This window comes from Bombina bombina, chromosome 7, assembly GCF_027579735.1.
Source record: "Bombina bombina isolate aBomBom1 chromosome 7, aBomBom1.pri, whole genome shotgun sequence".
In the NCBI taxonomy this organism is placed as follows: Eukaryota; Metazoa; Chordata; class Amphibia; order Anura; family Bombinatoridae; genus Bombina; species Bombina bombina.
The window spans coordinates 253,149,386-253,169,310 of NC_069505.1; the positions used below are offsets into that span (position 1 = coordinate 253,149,386).

General features: G+C 38.3%; 1 protein-coding gene across 1 annotated transcript in view; it reads left to right on the plus strand.

The window, feature by feature from the left end:
* Window positions 1–10,283, plus strand: part of PTPDC1 (protein tyrosine phosphatase domain containing 1) — a 136,298-nt gene extending 126,015 nt beyond the window's left edge. The window contains exon 10 of the mRNA XM_053720700.1: window positions 9,161–10,283. Coding sequence (XP_053576675.1) covers window positions 9,161–9,274 — 114 coding nt within the window. The 3' untranslated portion in view covers window positions 9,275–10,283. The remainder of the gene's footprint in view (window positions 1–9,160) is intronic.
* The last annotated feature ends 9,642 nt before the right edge of the window (window positions 10,284–19,925 follow it).

The following is a 19,925-nucleotide window of genomic DNA, read 5'->3' on the forward strand; positions in this document are numbered from 1 at the left end:
TTTTCTATCTGAATCATGAAAGAAAGATTTGGGGTTTCTTGTTCCTATAAGTTGCATTGGTTAACATTTTTTGACCAAGCACTTGCAATATCAGATTTTGTTCGTAAAATGATGATAGTCCACAGTCCTTCATAACAAATGGGATATTTCTCACCACTAGGTGGAGGTCAAGAACCCATACAATAGCTTTACATTTCTCTTTAGTTTTGTCCTTGGCCTCTTAGGTGAAGGTTGAGAATCGAGATTGTTTCAGCTACTTGCTTATGGATGTAATTTGGGAGCTCAGACCAATGTGAGACCCAGAGTCCCTGGGATTTATCATTCACAAGGAAGATAGAAGAGAGACTTTATAGCAGCTGAATAATACAGGGACATATGAATTCCCTGTTATGTGCACAAGTATTGCCTTATGGGACCTCAGCCATAACTACCCTCAGGTGTTGCAGGAACTTGTCCTTAGCCTCCCCCCTGAGGGACACAGGTATTTCCTACTGCAATCCTCTGCGGTACTAGATATCTGCACTGGATGGGCTCTCCACTGTGTACAGCTTATAAGGTGAGGAGGCTGCATTCCTTTGCCCAATACATGTATAACACCCAAAAAACCATAACCCCACGATCCCCGTTTCTCTTATCTAATTCTTATCTAAAATAAAAACACAGACACAGTAGTTATGGCGAAATGTGGAAAGGTCACGATTTTATTACTTAATTGAATTTTGCCACCTTTAACTATATCTTGCAAAATTCAGCCATAAATCAACTCAATAAAACACCAAATAATGCCCTTGCATTAAAACCAGAATTTTGGGAACCACGCCTAGGGGGGTGTAACAACTACCCCCCCCCCCCCTGGCAGGGCAGCTTGGAGAAGGGAGAACCCACGGCATAGCCCTCCCCCTAGATAGACCACCGGATCACCCCACAGGGCTGGGTATGCCGCGGGATCCTCCCACCTCCCCTTCTGCCCCGCCCACGTGTCGTGCACAAACTTCACCGCTTGCTGCGATTGTATGCTCAATACTATGTCAAAAACAGCTGCCGTTTTCTATCCTCCAGTCAGCGTAGACCGCCAGGTCACCTGCTGCCCTTCGGTTTGCGCTGTGTTCTTCCCTTATTGAGGAGCACGGGCGGGTCTTACTGCGACTCAACCAATTAGTCAACGGCCTGCCCTTAGCCGTGCAAGTACTGCCTTCTCACGTGACCTCTCCGGTTATTGCATCGTGCTCTGCTGCGTCTAGGGTGGGAGGGGTGGGAAACAAAGAAAAAAGTTAGTGACTCCCTCCTGCACTCCCCTTCCTTATAACACCTTTACCTCCAGTTCCACCCCTGTCCTACTCCTTACCAATGTCTGCTCTCCTTATCTCATGCCTCTACCCTCCCCCACCTGGCACACCTAGATCACCCTTTGTTCTCTCCAGCAAGCCCTCCCTTATGACGTTCCCCTCACATACGCTCCATGCACTAGTTTAAGGGTGAGGAGGGCTGCATTCCTTTGCCCAATACATGTATAACACCCAAAAAACCATAACCCCCACGATCCCCGTTTCTCTTATCTAATTCTTATCTAAAATAAAAACACAGACACAGTAGTTATGGGCGAAATGTGGAAAGGTCACGATTTTTTTACTTAATTGAATTTTGGCCACCTTTAAACCTAGATCTTGCCAAAAATTCAGCCATAAATCAACTCAATAGAAACACCAAATAATGCCCTTGCATTAAAAACCAGAATTTTGGGAACCACGCCTAGGGGGGTGTAACTAACTACTCCCCCCCCCCTGGCAGGGCAGCTTGCGAGAAGGGAGAACCCACGGCATAGCCCTCCCCCTAGATAGACCACCGGATCACCCCACAGGGCGTGGTATGCCGCGGGATCCTCCCACCTCCCCTTCTGCCCGCGCCCACGTGTCGTGCACAAACTTCACCGCCACCAAAAGGAGCCCCTCTTTCGGCCCACCATTCTCCGCCATTCGTGACCTTTCCTTACCCTCCACCAGCTCTTGGCACATCCCTCTGATGTCCGCCAGCATGTGGTCATTCCCCTCATCCATGAGGTGTACTCCATCCCCGTCTGAGCAGCTCCTCCTTTTTGGCTGCTATCAATGGGTGCTCATACTACTTCCGGCCCCCTATTTCCTTCATTACCTTCGCTGCTACCTGATTCACCATTCTCCTTGATCTATACTTACTCGGTATACGAGTTCCTTCAGTACAAGCTTGAACACTATGTTGGACCATATCACCAGGCACTGATGGCCCTGCTACCTTTAACCATCTCATTCCTTCTGCCACTTTCTCTTCCGGCTCTCTGAGCGGGTATGCTCCTATATTGTTTTCCCCGAGGTGTATAATCAGGGCATCAGGACATCCCTATCTTAACCTTGCCTGCTGTGACTGTTGGCGACTAACTCATCCCCAACCTTATCCCTCTTTTGCCTTAGTCCATATGATGCTAGCTTCCTTATGCAAAAAACCTATGTGTACCCCTTGCCCTGATGCTGCTGCCCTAGCCTGGCGCCCAATAAACAGTAGGAATGCCCCACTATCCAGGACTCTTAATGTTTTGCCTGTAATAAAACAAATTTCACACGTTAGTAAACTATTCATCTGTGCTTTTCCAAACCTCGCCGCAACACCCAAACCAACACAGCATTAATAATACCATCTTATCTATATCCCTCCTGCCTTACTTTCTCGCATCCTAATGTATGACTTATAGGCTGCCCGATTCCATCTCCCCCAGTTTTTTATCTGTTCCTCTGAACCGCCTCTGCTCTCTGCAGCGGTGTGCCGGCACCTATTCTAAAGGAGTGTGGTGCAAAGTATGCACTCCCCCACCCTAGCTTCCTCACCACCCTCTGCAGTACGCTCTTGAATTGAAGTTTGTTACCTGCGACCAATCCGCATGCCGCAGGAATGGTTCGCCCTTTGCCCCTTTGAGTTGCTAGATAACTTTTCACACAGGCCACCGGCACAGTGTCCCTCCTGTCCCCTACCATATTCAACCATGCCCCTTTTCCTTCTGTATCTGTCTTGGATCGTCTTACAAATACCAGCACTGCTTCCTCCCCGCATCTCACGTCCCCTGTTTCTACTCCCCCTTTTCCTACCTTCCTGTTTTTGGCAGCAGCTCCCCTATCCTCATTGCTCTGTGGAAAGCCACTATGAATGCTGTCCTGAAAATTATCACCTCATCTGTGCTTGAGCAACCCCCTGACAATACCCCTACCATTCTTTCCAATCTATCTTCTGTTACTGGTTCCCTCCTATCTGTTACCTTATCCTCATCTCTCCCCCATGGCCCCCACAATCTTTTTCACTATGAACTTCTTAGTCCAATCTATTCCACCATATAGCTAGCGTGCAATATGCTATCCCCGCTAGCACTGATCCTAACCGCTCTTTTTTTAAACCCCTTCTCCTCCTTAGCTCATCAACCTTTCTAGGAATCTTCCTCTCCTCCCCTTCTCGTGTCCCCTTCCTATACTTGCACCATAGTTCCCCATATTTTCTGTAAAACCGCCCATTTACTTGGTGCAAGGGCCCTTCGACGAGTTCCTTGATTCGTCTATCCGTTGCCAATCTGCCAAAGAAGTCCAGGGCAACATTCACCTTCTTGTCTGGCATTGGGGGCTAGCCCTAAACTTCTCCCATTTAAAACGGGATAGCGTGGTCCGCCACTAACATTTCTGAAACCCGGAATATTGTTTGGCCCTGATACAGATGTTATGCTTTAAACATTTCGAGACCCAAATACCTTAGGTACCTAATTACTGGTAGCGATGATGCCGATAGAAGGTTGATGACCTCTACCACTCCCCTGTTGTCCGTACCAACAGATTACATTTCTATTTGCCAACTCCTCGCCCCATAAGTCTATTGCTACCACTAAGGGGAATAGCTCCAGCAGTTCCAAGTTCCTAACCCAATCCATTTCCTTCCATCTTTCTGTCACCCTCCTGCGCACCACTTTCGCCCTTTCCATAAAAAACTCAAGCTCCTCCGATAGAATTTCCTTCCTCCCAAAATCCTCACCCCATTAAACTGGATCAAGAATGAATCCCACACTTTGAGATCTTCCTTCAATTATTTGGTGATTCTGATTTTATGTTCTGGGCTTCTTTATTCCACAGGTACTCAACTCCAATCTTCTCTTAAATACTCTGCCCACTCGTATAACTTACACGCAAAGTTCAAAAAATTCCTAGGACTTTCTCCATTTCCGCTGAGCGATATTTTTCTACTCCCTACAAGTTTCCCTTATCAGATCCCTGGCCTTTTTCCCCCTTCTCCTCTGGTAAACTCGCATTGGGGCCTTCACGGAATCTATGGACTATACCTATCTAAGACTAGCTTGGTACAAGGCCCCTCTGTCTTCTCCATAGCTACCCGGTACTCCCCAAGATTTTCCAACATTTTGCAAATTAATTCACCTTTAACCTTTCGCAATCGTTAGCTCCCGCTAAGGCCCATCCACAAAAAAAAATTCATCTAAATAGTGAACAACATTGCCCATACCAGACTTCTGAATGCTTAACCAATGCAAAAAAGGAACTAAACGAAATTGAACACCTATGGGTAAACTTTTATCAACATAATAGTTGCCATTAAAACTTGCCAACCCCTTAATTTAAAACTCTCTGGGTTAAGGGGCAACAAACGAAATGCTGAATCTATGTCAATTTTTAATAACAAAGCTCCCTTACCCAAAGCCTGACCATATGCACTGCCCTGTCAAAGACCTGGTATTCAACAAATGAATCATTTTTAGCTATTGCATCATTTACTGACCCTCCCCTGGGGTAAGATAGGTGTTGGATCATCCTGTATCTTGCCCTACTAAATCCTCAATCGTTTTTTTCTTTAAATGTGCCTGCCATCCTCCCTAAGTTTACCTCCTTGTCCAATTTCTCTTGCAGGAAACTGGTACCCCAACAAAACCCTCAGACAAACTATGCTCTAGAAATTTTCTATCCTCTATGTTTCTCATATGCCAGTAGTTCCTGTAACAACCTATCTATCTTCAGTGGTGTTTGGCCAACCCCCAATCCAACTCCACTAATGGTATACCCCTGCCCTTGAAAGGAATACCTGGGCCTATTCCAGTTGCCCCTTTTTACAATCCACACCAGAGTGACTTCCGTTACAATATCTACACACATGCCTATATTTACAGGAATTCCCTCCTATCACACCTCTTATGGTAAAGGACAAAATTATTTTTCTGCCATTGCATGGTCAGTGGTTTATCAGCTTATATCCCCTATGCAACCCTTCCTCCTAGGACATTACGCATATTAATTAATCAATCCAGGAGAAGCATGACCATCTAGAACTGTAAACCTGGCTTATCTAGCTTCTAAACAATGCTTAAAACAACAATCCACCCCTTACTCTCCCGTTGCTAACAAAGGTAACCTCCTTAAGCTGTTCCTTAGTATTCTGTCAGTACACTGTACTAAGGAATTTAAACTTTAGTTTTTCATTCCCTGGCTATCCCATTAATTTATAACCTTCCCCTTCTCCCGACTGACTTTTCTTTAATTAATAATAATAAAGACCGACACAAAAAGTTTGGCGTTCTCCTCCCCTCCATTAGATATTTTGTTCATTAGAATATCTTGGAGGTGTATTCAATAAATATTAGTACAATTTAGGAGTGCCCTCCTAATGAGATTATTTATGGATTATAAATATCAATAATTAATTACAATAATACATTTTTTGTCAGCAATACCTCCAATTCATATAGTAGAATCTTAGCAGTGCACACCAGAAAATTGTTATATAATCTCAGTAGCGCACTCCAAAATAATACTATTGAGATATCTAGCAATTAATGACAATACGATTATTATCAAATATTAATATTTAAACCCAAATAAAATATTTCCTAATTTCTGAACAGGTTATTTTTTTATTTTATAAACACAGTGATTATATTTATGCAGTAAATATAATATTGATTATGACCAGATACATATTAATTGATTTTTACCATATTAAAATTATAATATAAAGCAAGGTATAGAAATATTAATATTAATTAATATTCAATGAAATCGCCTGTATCCTGGATATGGTCACCATATTATTAGGAATTAAAGGGACACCGAACTCAAACCCCCTCCCCCGTGACTTAGACAGAGCATGCAACCCCAAGCAACCCCCTAATCTACTCCCCCCATTAAATGCTCACGCCCTCCTGCTATCCCTATCCAAAAAAGAAGGCATCTAAGCTTATTTTATTTCTTTATTTATAATTCAGAACTTTGAACAGCACTTTTTATTGGTGGAAGAATTATCACCAATCAGCAAGGACAACCCAGGTTGTTCACCAACAATGGGCCGGCATCTAAACTTACATTCTTGCATTTCACACAAAGATACCAAGAGAACAAAGAAAACCCTACTATAGGAGCGAACCAGAGAAGCCTGCCAAAATCTCATGCCCCATCCGAATCACAAAAGAAAAAACCCGGGCCCAGCGTCCCCAGAACCATAAATAAAACTAATAAACTATAAATATCACAATTTAATGCTACTAGATATAACAATTATAATTAGCCAGTAACAATAACCAATTCGGCATATGGCTTATTTAACAACATTTAGCTAGCAAATGTCCAAACCGAATAGAATTCCTGGCGGTATAATATAGCTATCTAACCAAAATAGTCTTACATGACTTAAATAATCAATCAGAGCAATGTATACCTTACTAACAGATAAATGTATCAACCAATACAGCCTAATAAGTCAGATCAAGCCACAATACAATTTTAAAAACATTACCAGTAACTAAAAATTAACTTATGCTATAAAATACAAAAAAAAACTTTTTCCACAGTGATAAATTCACAATGCTAGGATAATTATTATATAGGATACACTAATATATTAATATAAATTTATAGACATAACAATACACATTTAAATCACAGCTTCGGCTATGCTATTGCTATAAAGAAAGCTTAAGCAGTAGTACAATTTTATACGTTACCAGCAGCAATTTAGCAATGATTGAGCTTTCAACATCCAAAGTTCTTTCCCAAACAAAGAAAAAAGGTTAGTGACTCCCTCCTGCACTCCCCTTCCTTATAACACCTTTACCTCCAGTTCCACCCCTGTCCCTACTCCTGACCAATGTCTGCTCTCCTTATCTCATGCCTCTACCCCCCCACCTGGCACACCTAGATCACCCTTTGTTCTCTCCCAGCAGCCCCTCCCTTATGACGTTCCCCTCACATACGCTCCATGCACTAGTTTTAGCAGCTGGTAACTTTCAGTGGAGGGGTGTTTGCCAGGTAAGTGCTAAACACTCATATAGCCCACAAGATATTTGTACATATACTTTTATGTATAATATAGTCAGAGGACACATAATTGTATTTATATACTGTAAATAGCACACAATTTTATTTTTTTATCACAGTACCGGTTATGGCTTAACAGTGTGTGACTATGAGTCTTTCAGTTGCTTTTTTTAGGGTGGTAATGAGTCAGTTCTGCCCTCATATTTGCTGTGCCTTGCTGACTAAACAGAGAGCTCCTGACTGTTACAGTCTACACATGTTATGTGAAGGAACCATGCCCTTAAATGCTCCTGAGGAAATCATTTATTAGAGTTGGTTGCGGGGGAAGTCCGGTCATGGTGGGTGTACTTCATAGCTCAGCGGCATTCGCCATGACAGATTGTTTTCGTGTCATTCCTCTCTCTGTACAGCAGCTGTTCTTCGGGGCTTGTAAAGGAGCTCTGGACCTTGTAAATTCAGTCCACTATGTTTAGGCACTACGAATGACCTGCGGTGTCGCGAGCTGTTAGAACTAAGCCTGCTTGGCTTTAGCACGTGATGCCTGCATGGAAATTGCTATCAGTATATTACTGATGTTTTTTTCCAAGTGATTTTTTTTATTTTATAAATGAACACTTTATAATACGGTGCTGTGACACCGGCTCCCAGTTTTTTTCGTTGGAACTTTCTGGGTAGTACACTATGGGGCAACTCAATGAACAGATGGGGGTTTTTTTGCTTTTACTGCTAACACTTTTCGATAATTTTAAAGTAGTGAAACGCTCTGATTTATTTCATAGAGTCCTAATAGGGCTCTCATTTACAATACAGACATTGTAAATCTATCCTGTGTAGACAGGGTACACTACCTATGTGATTTTGCCTGTTTTAAAGGCTACTTCTTTTCATAAGGGGTTAACAATGTTTTAGTATTTACTGTGTGAATGTCTGCTAATGCTTACCTTTTATTGCAGGTTATATGTGTTTAATTTGTATTTACTACATAATCACCTTTGTTTTATTTAAGTAAACAATGCAGTATGCTTGTAATACTTATATTTAAATACATGAAGTAGAATACTTGTAGAGGGGTATCACTTTTAAGTGTTCAGTTTTGATATAATCCTCTATACAGGTGTTTTTTGCAGAGACCTTTAGGCACCTGTACACTTATGCACACTTTTATGCGATCTGCAGTGTACCCAATTTTATATAATATGTACAATTATGTATTCTACTAAACATATTGTCATATGGTGATATTATCCTTTATTATAACTATCCCTTCATTGCCAGGGGATGTAAACAGATGCATTTTATATACTGTTGTACATTTTTATGCTCTGTGGAATGTAAGATAATCAATCACAGATAACATTTTTTTACATAGACCAAAACTTCTGCCTTTGTAGATATGCAAGGTTTTATATCTTCTAGTCTATCAGTGTACACAATGATGATGGTCCACAGGCCCCATCCATTTTTTTTGGACGACTGTTCTAATGACACCTCTGTAGACCCTGCTTTATCTTTCCTAATCTTTTCTTTCCTATTCTCTACTTGGCTATACATAAAACTAGAGAGAGGTGGGAGGGATTTAAAGCACATGTATGGGTTCTTGACCTCCCCCTAGTGGTGAGAAATATCCCATATGTTATGGAGGACTGTGGACCATCATCATTCCGAAAGAAAATAATAAATTATGTTTTTAACTTTTAAAGTAAAACTAAAGCAAAAAGCAAATAAGGGTTTATTGTTTTTTTTTTTCTCCTTAAAATTGTCCTTAAAATGCTTTCAGTCCCATGATCTTTTGTCATGGTTTCCATAATCTATGACATTAACATATCTTTTTTTCCCCTAAGGTTATGCAAGAGTCAAAGAATTGGCTGTTGGTTTACAATACTCTAAGTCCGATCTTTAAGCATATCCTGTGCAGTATGCAGAAGTGTTCTCTGAAGAAACTGGAGAATTCCTGACTTACGCAAGCTAGGCCTTGAATATCTCATATCACATTTATTTCACCAAACATTTGTGTTTCTCTTTGGTGAGGTTTGTGTTAACATTAAGGTTGTAAAAAAAGGGCTCAAAAACTACCGTTGTGAATGTACAATTACCTGTATGTGACTTAATGCTTTATAAGCTATTTTGTGACTAGCGTTGGAGATATATATATATATATATATATATATATATGTGTGTGTGTGTGTGTTCCCTAATCCAAGCAGTATCTTTCTACTTCATTGCTATTATATCTTTGTTAAGAAACTGCTTATAAGGTATTGAAAAGTTTTATTTATTATATTGCCATGCAGGCATATTATTCGTAAATTATGTAAAATTCCCAGACTCTGCACTGTGAAATGTTTATTGAACTGATTGGTAATTAAAGTATCAATCAAATGTATAATATGACTGTCATGTAGAAAGGAGGTAAGTTTATAGAAATCAAGCAGAGAAGTATGGCATGGTTAGTACGTGTTGGTCCGTTTTCTGGTCTCTGTTCACAAGTTGTTGACAGTATAAATTCTCTGTAAATAAACTGTTGAATTATAGGTGGTTCTAGAGAGGAAAAGACATAGAACATAATTATATTCTTCCTTTCTTATTAGATCTGTATAACTAGCCGCTGGCTAAAACAATCAGGATCTATGACCACAACATCAACGTGCACTGGTCATTGACTTGGATGTCCAATTGGTTGGAATCTTAGAACCTTCCATAAAGAGTGATTGAGTGAAGTAATTTTGTGAGTCAATTTCTGACAAAAATTTTTCCTCAGATTAAGGAGTTCAGGTTTAATGTGGTCTTGTGATACCCTACAGGTTTGTCAAATTGGCCTTTCGGTAGAGTTGTTTTGGTCGGATTGGCTGGTGCAGTATAGGTGCAGTAATAGGGAAGCCACCTATGGTATTTTGCTGACGTGGCTAGTACTTGAAATTAGTTTTGTTAATAAAGGATAAATAGACAAAGTAGGGCCCGGTTATTATTACAACGTGTGGGAATCTCATTTAAAATATATTTTAATTATTTTATATATGTTTAGTTTTAGTTATGCTAATTGGTTATGGTAATTACTGACAGATTTTGTTCTCTGAAAAGTCAACAATAGCTGCATAACATTAATCACATAATTCTTTAATTCTAAATGTAGTCTTTGTTATAATGTGCAGAATTTGTGTGAGTAAAATCCATGTCTTTATAAGACCTGAAAACTCACTCTTAGATTATAGTGTTCTTTACTGGTTACTTCCTTTCTACATGATCAAGTTTATTAAATGCAGTTTTGGTTGCTGGATTGCAATAAATTAACCTTCTAGGTGAATAGAGCCATATCTTGATAAACGCTACAAAACGCATCCTAACAAATTGCCATACTGGATCTGAAGTACGTGATATCTTTTTATGATCTATGAAGCCATACTTCATAAAGGACATGTTGTGCTTTTTAATACCCTATATTTTTAGTGTCCGTCTTTTTCATCTTATGGTGAAATAAACTGGATACTGGAAATGTTTTATTCACTCCATGAAAATGATAAGACTGTTCTTACAAATGCTATGGTTTATGAAACCAAATACAAAAATAAATATGGTGAAAAAGGTTATCTACAGAGGCCATGTTTATTATTGATTTAATCGGCCATTTTGACAACTATAGAACATTTCATGTGACTTCTAATTGATGTTTCTGTTTGTTAATTTCGTCTTCATATTGAGAACTCCTTAGGGATTTTCAGCTGTAAAGTAATTTCTGTTTTATACCGTTCATTTGCTTGAAAGACTGTCACTCACATCTAGTGTATTGTTTACTAGATACAAGATATGTAAATCATGTGTAAAAGGAAAACAATGTTTAACTAGTTGATCTTTGTTTCAATAGTTTAACATTTTTCTATTAGAGAAGATATGGATCAATAAAAAGATTAAGGCACAAATTAACCAACAAGCGTCCAAGCAGATATATGAATAAATTGTGTCCATTTAATGGTATTCAATATGTCTACTGGCTTTTTCAATCCTGGTTGTCAGCAGCCATAAGAAGGCCGGACATTAAGTACCTATTCTTATGTAGCATCATCTTGTGATACCTTAGGTCGCTACACTTCTGTCTATTTTTGGCATTGTTAATATTTAAAAAAATTTAACCAGTGTTTGCCGTGGTCTATTTTATTTTTGTGCTGCCTTAAGCACAGTGAAATCTTCTCCCCCCACCCCTTAATTTTCCATGCTCCATATTTGCCTCTCACATATTTTACAACCACAGGAAGGATGCATGGAGGGGCCACCCCAACTAAGAAGCCAGGGATATTCAATTCGTAATAAAAATAACATGAAATATTTGGAGAGCAAAGGAGAGGGAAGGTAGCATGCCATAGACCTACCCCGAATACTCCTGCTACCCTAAACACAGGCCTAGTTGACACAGATTAAAATACACCACTGATTATTTGTAATATAGAATAGAAATGGGTGAATGTTTGGCTGATATTATTACAAGACAGGAGGCTCTAGTTTTGCATTAGTTTCTTTACTTAATCCTGTGTAGCCCCAAGTTAAAAACAAAAACACCCACTCGACAGCAAAGTACCAATAAGAAAAAAAAGGTAAAAGATAGAGCAAAAGTTCCACTTGACATTTGTTCTACTATTTGAATAATTTTATAAACAAACTTTATATTTAAATGTCATATTAGATATGGGGAAAGTTAAGATTAATTTGCAAAAACAAAAAAGTGAATGTTGATTGCTTAGTAAAAATTTGCCAATCATTAAAAACAAACACTTGTGGCTGGTGCTCATTATTTTAATAAATGTCCTAAAATATTCACCCATCCCCATACAGAGAGGGTGTGGGTCTTGTTTTATCTGTTATTTCTCCTGCGGCTTATGGAATCCACATTGAAAGATGCTTTGAGTTTAGATCAATATTAGCATCTCTAGTTCCCATATAGTCACTGACAGTTATATAAATAATTATGATAATACTATGACTGGTATGTTTGTTCCAAAAAATAAACTTTTTTTTCTACAGTATAAAAGGTACACACACAAACATAAAATTCTGGCTAACCACTCATCTAAGTAAATGCTTATCAGATTTTGACCAAAAAAACAAAAACAAACTATTTTGCTTCCCAGCACTATAGTAGTATTCAAACTCCTGTGTGAGCCACGGCAGGAACACGGCATTCATTGGTATTTGATAGAAATCTAAAGATGAACGTGTCTACAGGCCGACGTGAAACTTGTGTTCCTGACTAGCAACAGAGCTGTAGGGGGGTCACCTTATAAGCCATTGAACAACTGATCCTTGAGTACAAATTATTCACAAACATGTATTTCCAAATAATTTACATACCAAACTTTTTCATGCACAAATTTTGTAAGTGCTCTTTTATAAGCATGATAAATGGTTGTGCTTAATATCCGTTAAGTTCCATACCTGCCAACATAACATTTAAATAGGTGGCAAATTTTTGCCAGTATCTTGAATACTGACATGATTATGTTGGCACTTCAGTAATAAGTTGGGGCCTTGTACCATCTAATTCTCACAATTAAAGGTTTATTCTGTGGCTTCATAGACCTCATTAGAATCATATTTGTTTGCAGTTTATTAAATTTGCATATGAGCAGGGTGAAACTGTAAACAGCGGTACAATACATTGGTGTTGCGGGGCATAACACTGTGTCACAGCCCTCTTTGGCAGCCAAAATATGGAATATACAGACTACTGAATTCATTCTAATCAGATTGGAAATGATAAAATGTTAATTCAATATCCAAAATAGCAATAATATTTATATTATATAGATATATGTTTCTGGTCTGATGCTGGAAGTAGAAATGGGTGAAAGGCTGTTTGTGAACATCAGAATGATAAAATAAATGTTCCTCATGATATTTTTACTCTTCTAAAGTTTATAAAGTTTAGAATTTGATATTCAGATGTTTGGAATAGTTGCTTACATAGACTACTTAGATTGTGGGTGCAATGTTCTGCTAACATTCGTTTTGAGGCGAGCACACAGGGAAAGCTTTCTTTATTTTAAAGGAATGAGCTTGAACATTCACCCATCCCTAGTTAGAAATATGTCGTCATCCACAGTCAGCTAAGCACCTACACACAATGTCTGCCCTGCACCATTAGATATCAGCTCTTTATAACAGTGATGTAGGGTTAGAATTTTATAAAGTATTAAATAGTATTCTGACTATCAAATTTATCAGTAGAACGTTTTCCAGCTAGGGGTAGTAGCAGTTCCAGCAACCGTTTAATGGGGGGGGGGATTAATTCTTATCCAATGTCAGAAAGGCATAAGGGCATTGTTGTGGTGGTCATTGTGGTTGGGGTCATGGTTGGTCTGTTTGCAGTGTTGGGTGGTCAGTGGCATTAGTGGACACTTAGTGGTGAGAGAGGCAGGAAGAAGCAGAGGCTATTATGATTATGCCGCTTCATTAGCATCTGATTACGGAAGAGGGCGGCTGCTTGTGGCCTTTCCCTCTTTGCGGAGCCAGATTTCTAGTTGTGAAAGTGCAACACGTGCATTTTCAAATATTAGTGTATTAGTTTCACTTTCACAAGAATTCCGGCTCCAAAAAGAGCTGAAGGCTGTGAACGGCTGCTTCTTCTGCATTCAGCAGCTAACGAATGGGCAGGTCTAATTATGATCCTGTTCCTTAGAACAATGGGGATGCAACCAGAAGCATTAGGGAGATTTTGCACTGAGTGGGAGGGGGATGAACAAAGTAAAATGCCCCAAACATAACATCAGTGGCTACACGTGTGAGATTTGTTTGTAGAATATTTGTGCTGTACATCCTTTTAAACATTGTTAATAACTAGAATTAAAAAGAATAATTCAACTAGGTGCTTATGCTTAGGTATAAGCAGCAGAATTCCAGGGGGGAAGCACCTCAGCTCTGGACACCCCAGCTGATTATATAACAAAAAACATGAGTTATGAGTTCTAACAAAAAATATTTTTGAATATTAAAGGGACAGTCAACACCAGAATTGTTGTTGTTTAAAAAAAGAAAGATAATCCCTTTATTACCCATTCCTCAGTTTTGGATAACCAACACTATCTGCCACCTTATTTCAGTTCTTTTGACAGACTTGCATTTAGCCCAATCAGTTCTCACTCCAGAATAACTTCACGTGCATGAGCTCAATGTTATCTATATGAAACACATGAACTAATGCACCTAGTGGTCAAAATCCATTTAGATTAGAGGCAGTCTTCAAGGTCTAAGAAAATTAGCATATGAACCTTCTAGGTTTAGCTTTCAACTAAGAATATCAAGAGGACAAAGCAAAATTGGTGATAAAAGTAAATTGGAAAGTTGTTTAAAATTAAATTCCCTATTTAAATCATGAAAGTTTTTTTGGGACTTGACTGTCCTTTTAAGTTTCACATATAAAACTCACGGGTATTGGAGCATAGAAGATGTAAATATTTTATTATTATTTTTTTTAAAAGCTCCAACAAATTCTGCAGCGCTATCCATGGGTATAAAAGTAGAACACTAATACAATCATTTTAGACAAAATGTATCAAACAAATACAGACGGAATTTCCGTGGGAACTTGCAATCTAGAAGTCAACAGGTTATTCATTAAAATGAAAAAGTGACTATGAACTTTCTAAAAAAATAGATGATTAAGATTCATTAGGTTTATTTTCCAGAAATATGTGTAACGGGCAATTATAGTAATTTGTCACTACGTATTCTTTTGTGATTCAGACAGAGATACAATTTGTTTTCAATGTACTTCAATTATTAAATTTGCTTTGTTCCCATGTTATTCTGTGTTAAAGATATACCTAGGTAGGGGACTGGAGCGCTACATGACTGTAAATAGTGCTGCCCTCTAGCGCTCTTGCAAATATATAACATTCTTGCAAAACTCCTGCCATATAGTGTTCCAGACACGTGCACGCTCCTGAGCTGATGTCCCTGCTTTTCAACAAAAGATACCAAGCGAACAAAAAAAAACTTGATAATAGAAGTTCATTAGAAAGTTATTTAACATGTCATGCTCTATCTGAATCATGAAAGAAAATATCTGGGTTTCATATCCCTTTAACCATCGCAAATTGGTTACATAGGCATGGGTGAAAATTTGTAATTTGACTCTTGTTTACTAAATAAATGCGGAATATGACAGCAGGCAGCAGCTACTGTATATGCACAGCCAGATGAATTAGTTTGAACGTGCACAGATCTTTGTGTGTTGCACTTTCACACTAATATAACCTAGGCTTAAACACATAAAGTAATGCACAAAACCTGAACGTCACGGTCACGGATGGTTCCGAGCAGAAACAGACGCCAATCTAATTAGCAGCACTAGCTGCGCAAGCCATGTCATTTTATGACTATAATGGTCCTTTAAATATTTCTAGTTCATAACTATATAAATTCCAAATCTCATATATTATCCCTGTAGGAAAACTGGTCAACAGTGGTTTTTTTAATTTGATTTACGGTTGAATTTTATTTTTAAAAACTGGAAAACATGATCATTTTACACAGAACATGAGCACTGAATACTTGACATTTGCCAAGGTTATGTACGTATTCATACATTTGTTAACGAATGTGAATTAAAAAGAATTATTTTCAAACATTACTTTTAATATAATCTAGAAACAAAAAGTAAAGAATCTACCTTCATGTTAACCCTTTGACTGTATGTGATCTAAAAAAAGTGTTACCGATTTCTCTGGCATCAAATTAGTGTTAAACAAATGTGTGTGTATGTCGTGTTTTACATGAAAATGGTAAATTATCTGTACAAACTTAAAGGGCTGATCTATTTATTACAAAAATATAGTTTTTAGAGATGTGCATTCATTTTGTTACAAATGCAAAGTCGTTAACGAAACAAAGATATTTGTGTTGTTTTAAAAAAAAAATATATCCAAACAAATGCACAACAAAGTTTAAAGAAAATGAATAAATACTGACAAAGATCGGCAGTTCATTTTTTTCTTTAAATTACTTCAGGGGGTTAAAATACTACATGTAGCGTGCAGGAGAGCCGCGCTTATCATGATCCTTCTTCACAGAGCCCCATGGCGCACTAATAAAAGGCTTAAGGTGGCGGATTCCAGGGGCCTGCGCTAAATGGTCTTTTAGTGCAGGCCCCACTACACTAAGCCTTCTAATAGTGCTCCCCCTGTCTTTGTGAAGTAGTCTAGAGATTAGTGCGGCTCTCCTGAACGCTACCGGTACGTATTTAACGCTACGTTTACATTTGTTTAACAACAACTTATGTAAATGTTCCACGTATATTTAGTATTTGTTTAGTTTAAAACAAAATGAATACCAAATACTGTAGAATGGGCAACAAATATTAGAAAAAACAAAGTATTTTGAATATTCATTACAAAAGATTTGTCCCCTGTGCTGCGCACACCTCTAATAGTTTTGATATTAAAAAACTAGCGATACTGTTTATCACTATACTCAGTACATTTATTTTGTAAAGTACAGGTTTAATTTTGAAATGTAAATTTTAAGTAAAGTAAATCTATTCTTAGTAATGGTTAGTTACTTTTCAAAGACTATTTCTCAAAAACAAATCATTTTAATTGCACTTTTTTAATAAAATGTTTTTTTTTATTTTTTTATAACACAGAAATGTTTGGGGGAAATGCTTTATTTATATGACAAATCAACACTGTGAAAAAGATACACTAAGGACTTTTATTGTTAATAAAAACAGATTACTACAAATACAGTCCACTGACATTATAAAGACATGGTAGCTTAAAATCTCCTTAGTTTCCTCTAAAAGAGAATATTACAGAATGCATTACAGTACGTGGCTTGTTGAATAAAAACAAAACCATAAATATTTAACATGTCTAAAAGGATAGGAAAGTCACAATTAAAGAACCATAATTACAGTAGAAGTGCATAATAAAAAGACAATCCATTCACTTCTAATTTAAAATGAGCAGTAGATTTCAAAATATACTTCAATTTGTGGCCCCATGTATCATGTGACAGCCATCAGCCAATTAAAGACTAGTATACACTGTGAACTCTTGCACATTCTCAGTAGTAGCTGGTGCCTCAGAAAGTGTGTTCATATTGATAATAGGACTAATTTGGATGTTCTCTTACAACTGCGGCTCTATCTGGATCATTAAAGTTTAATCTTGATTTTAGTGTCCCCTTTATACTTGCATGATTATAGATTTTAAGACGCTTTTAAATTCACTTCTGTTAACAAATTTACTTTGTTCGCTTAGCATTCTTTGTTGAAAAGCATATATACATATCCTACATGTACATTTCGTGCTAGCGGCGAAATGTACATCAGGCATTGTCTGTGTGCATGAGACCTTGCTAATTTGTGTTTACCTGGGACCTCTCTAAGCTCATATTGATGTGGCAATTGCCTTCCTTAATCAGTCATTTACAAACCGTTTCCTCTCCTGCTCTAGATACCAGTATTGCTCAGATTAGGTAATGTTGTTGGGGTCAATCCACTTTTTAGATTAGCTTTAGAGCAATCCGTGTATTCTCTGAGCCCTGAGGGTTACGGTGTATTTGAACTATATACACACACAGTCCTGATCTGTTTCTTAATCTAAGTTTTAAATGTATGTCTCACATATTTATGTTATACATTTGGTACTATTTACCACATTTTTTATTCTATCATTAGTAAAAGTTACGTTTTAATAACCAGTTCTTGACACAATCCGGTTTTCAATGCATACTGTTACTATATAGTGTTTTGTGAGTGCTGGGTACTGTCAAACTTCTCTCTCTTTTTTGTACATACATATCCTACACTACTGGGAGTTAGCTGGTGATTGGTGGTGGTTACACACATATGCCTTTTTGTGATTGGCTCACTAGATGTGTTCATCTAGCTCCCAGTAGTATGTTCTGGAGCTCACTTCCATTGTGTTTAATCCCTTTTCAGGGGTTAAACGCATAGTTATATGCCAGCAACAGTACAATAATACTGTTATTATCCATAGAATAATTCAGTATACACCATACTACCAAATATTTAATGTTCTTAATCTGGGACCACAAATGCCGGGAGATGACATATTGGTCGTCAGGATTATGGCCATAATCTGCACAGAGCAGGGATATGGTAGATGGTCTGAAGGTGGTGTGGGTAGGATGAGGTGGGTCTCAGGTGTCAATGAGTGAAACTGTTAGATATAAATAGGGGGGTGCCAGATCAGGACCATTCCCCAAATGACATCTGGACACTGCACGCACTGCTACCAAGCTTTCTAGTTAGTGACATGAAAATGACGCATACGGTTTTGATCCTCTTGCTTTGCTACACAGATTTACAGTGCACGTGTTTGCGGACAGAGATGTTAAGGAAGTGCCGGATTAAATGATTCCTGCCAAAACAAGTTAGGTTTGTTTTAAACAGTTCAGAACTTGTTCATCATTGTACAACTAAGCATTCAGCAGCCACGATTCCCACATCTCCTGGATAACTGTATTGCCTAAACTTAATTAAAAACATTGTGAAACTCATTTTAGAGGTAAATATGCAAAGTTTTAGCTGATGAGCGAACACTGCACACTTACTTTACTGGTCTAATGGCCTTGTTGGGCATGTAAATATGAATAAAGAAAGAAAGGGTTCTAGCCTTTAATTAAATAAAATATATTCTATCAGCAAACTAATACAAATGATATATACATATATCAACCTGTGCCAGTACATATGTAACATCAGCACAGCCAGTCAAAATCTCAAAACTTACTAATAAAGGGAGAGTAATCATGTATGTCTGCAAATTGGGTATACATGATACAGGGCACAAACGTGTGGTATACATGATACAGGGCACAGCATGAGGTATACATGATATAGTGTACAGCGTGTGATATCCATGATACAGGGCACATCGTGTGGTATACATGATACAGGGCACAATGTGTGGTATACATGATACAGGGCACAGCGTGTGGTATACATGATACAGTGTACAGCATGAGGTATATATGATACAGTGTACAGCGTGTGATATCCATGATACAGGGCACAGCGTGTGGTATACATGATACAGGGCACAACGTGTGGTATACATGAAACAGTGCACGGCGTATGGTATACATGATACAGGGCACAACGTGTGGTATATATGATACAGGGCACAACGTGTGGTATATATGATACAGTGCATAGCATGTGGTATACATGATACAGTGCACAGCGTGTGGTATACATGATACAGTGCACAGCGTGTGGTATACATGATACAGTGCACAGCATGTGGTATAAATGATACAGTGCACAGCATGAGGTATACATGATACAGTGCACAGCATGCGGTATACATGATACAGTGTACAACTTGTGGTATACATGATACAGTGTACAACGTGTGGTATACATGATACAGTGCACAGCATGAGGTATACATAATACAGTGCACAGAATGAGGTATACATGATACAGTGCACAGCATGAGGTATAAATAATACAGTGCACAGCATGAGGTATACATGATACAGTGCACCAGCATGCGGTATACATGATACAGTGTACAACGTGTGGTATACATGATACAGTGTACAACGTGTGGTATACATGATACAGTGCACAGCATGAGGTATACATGA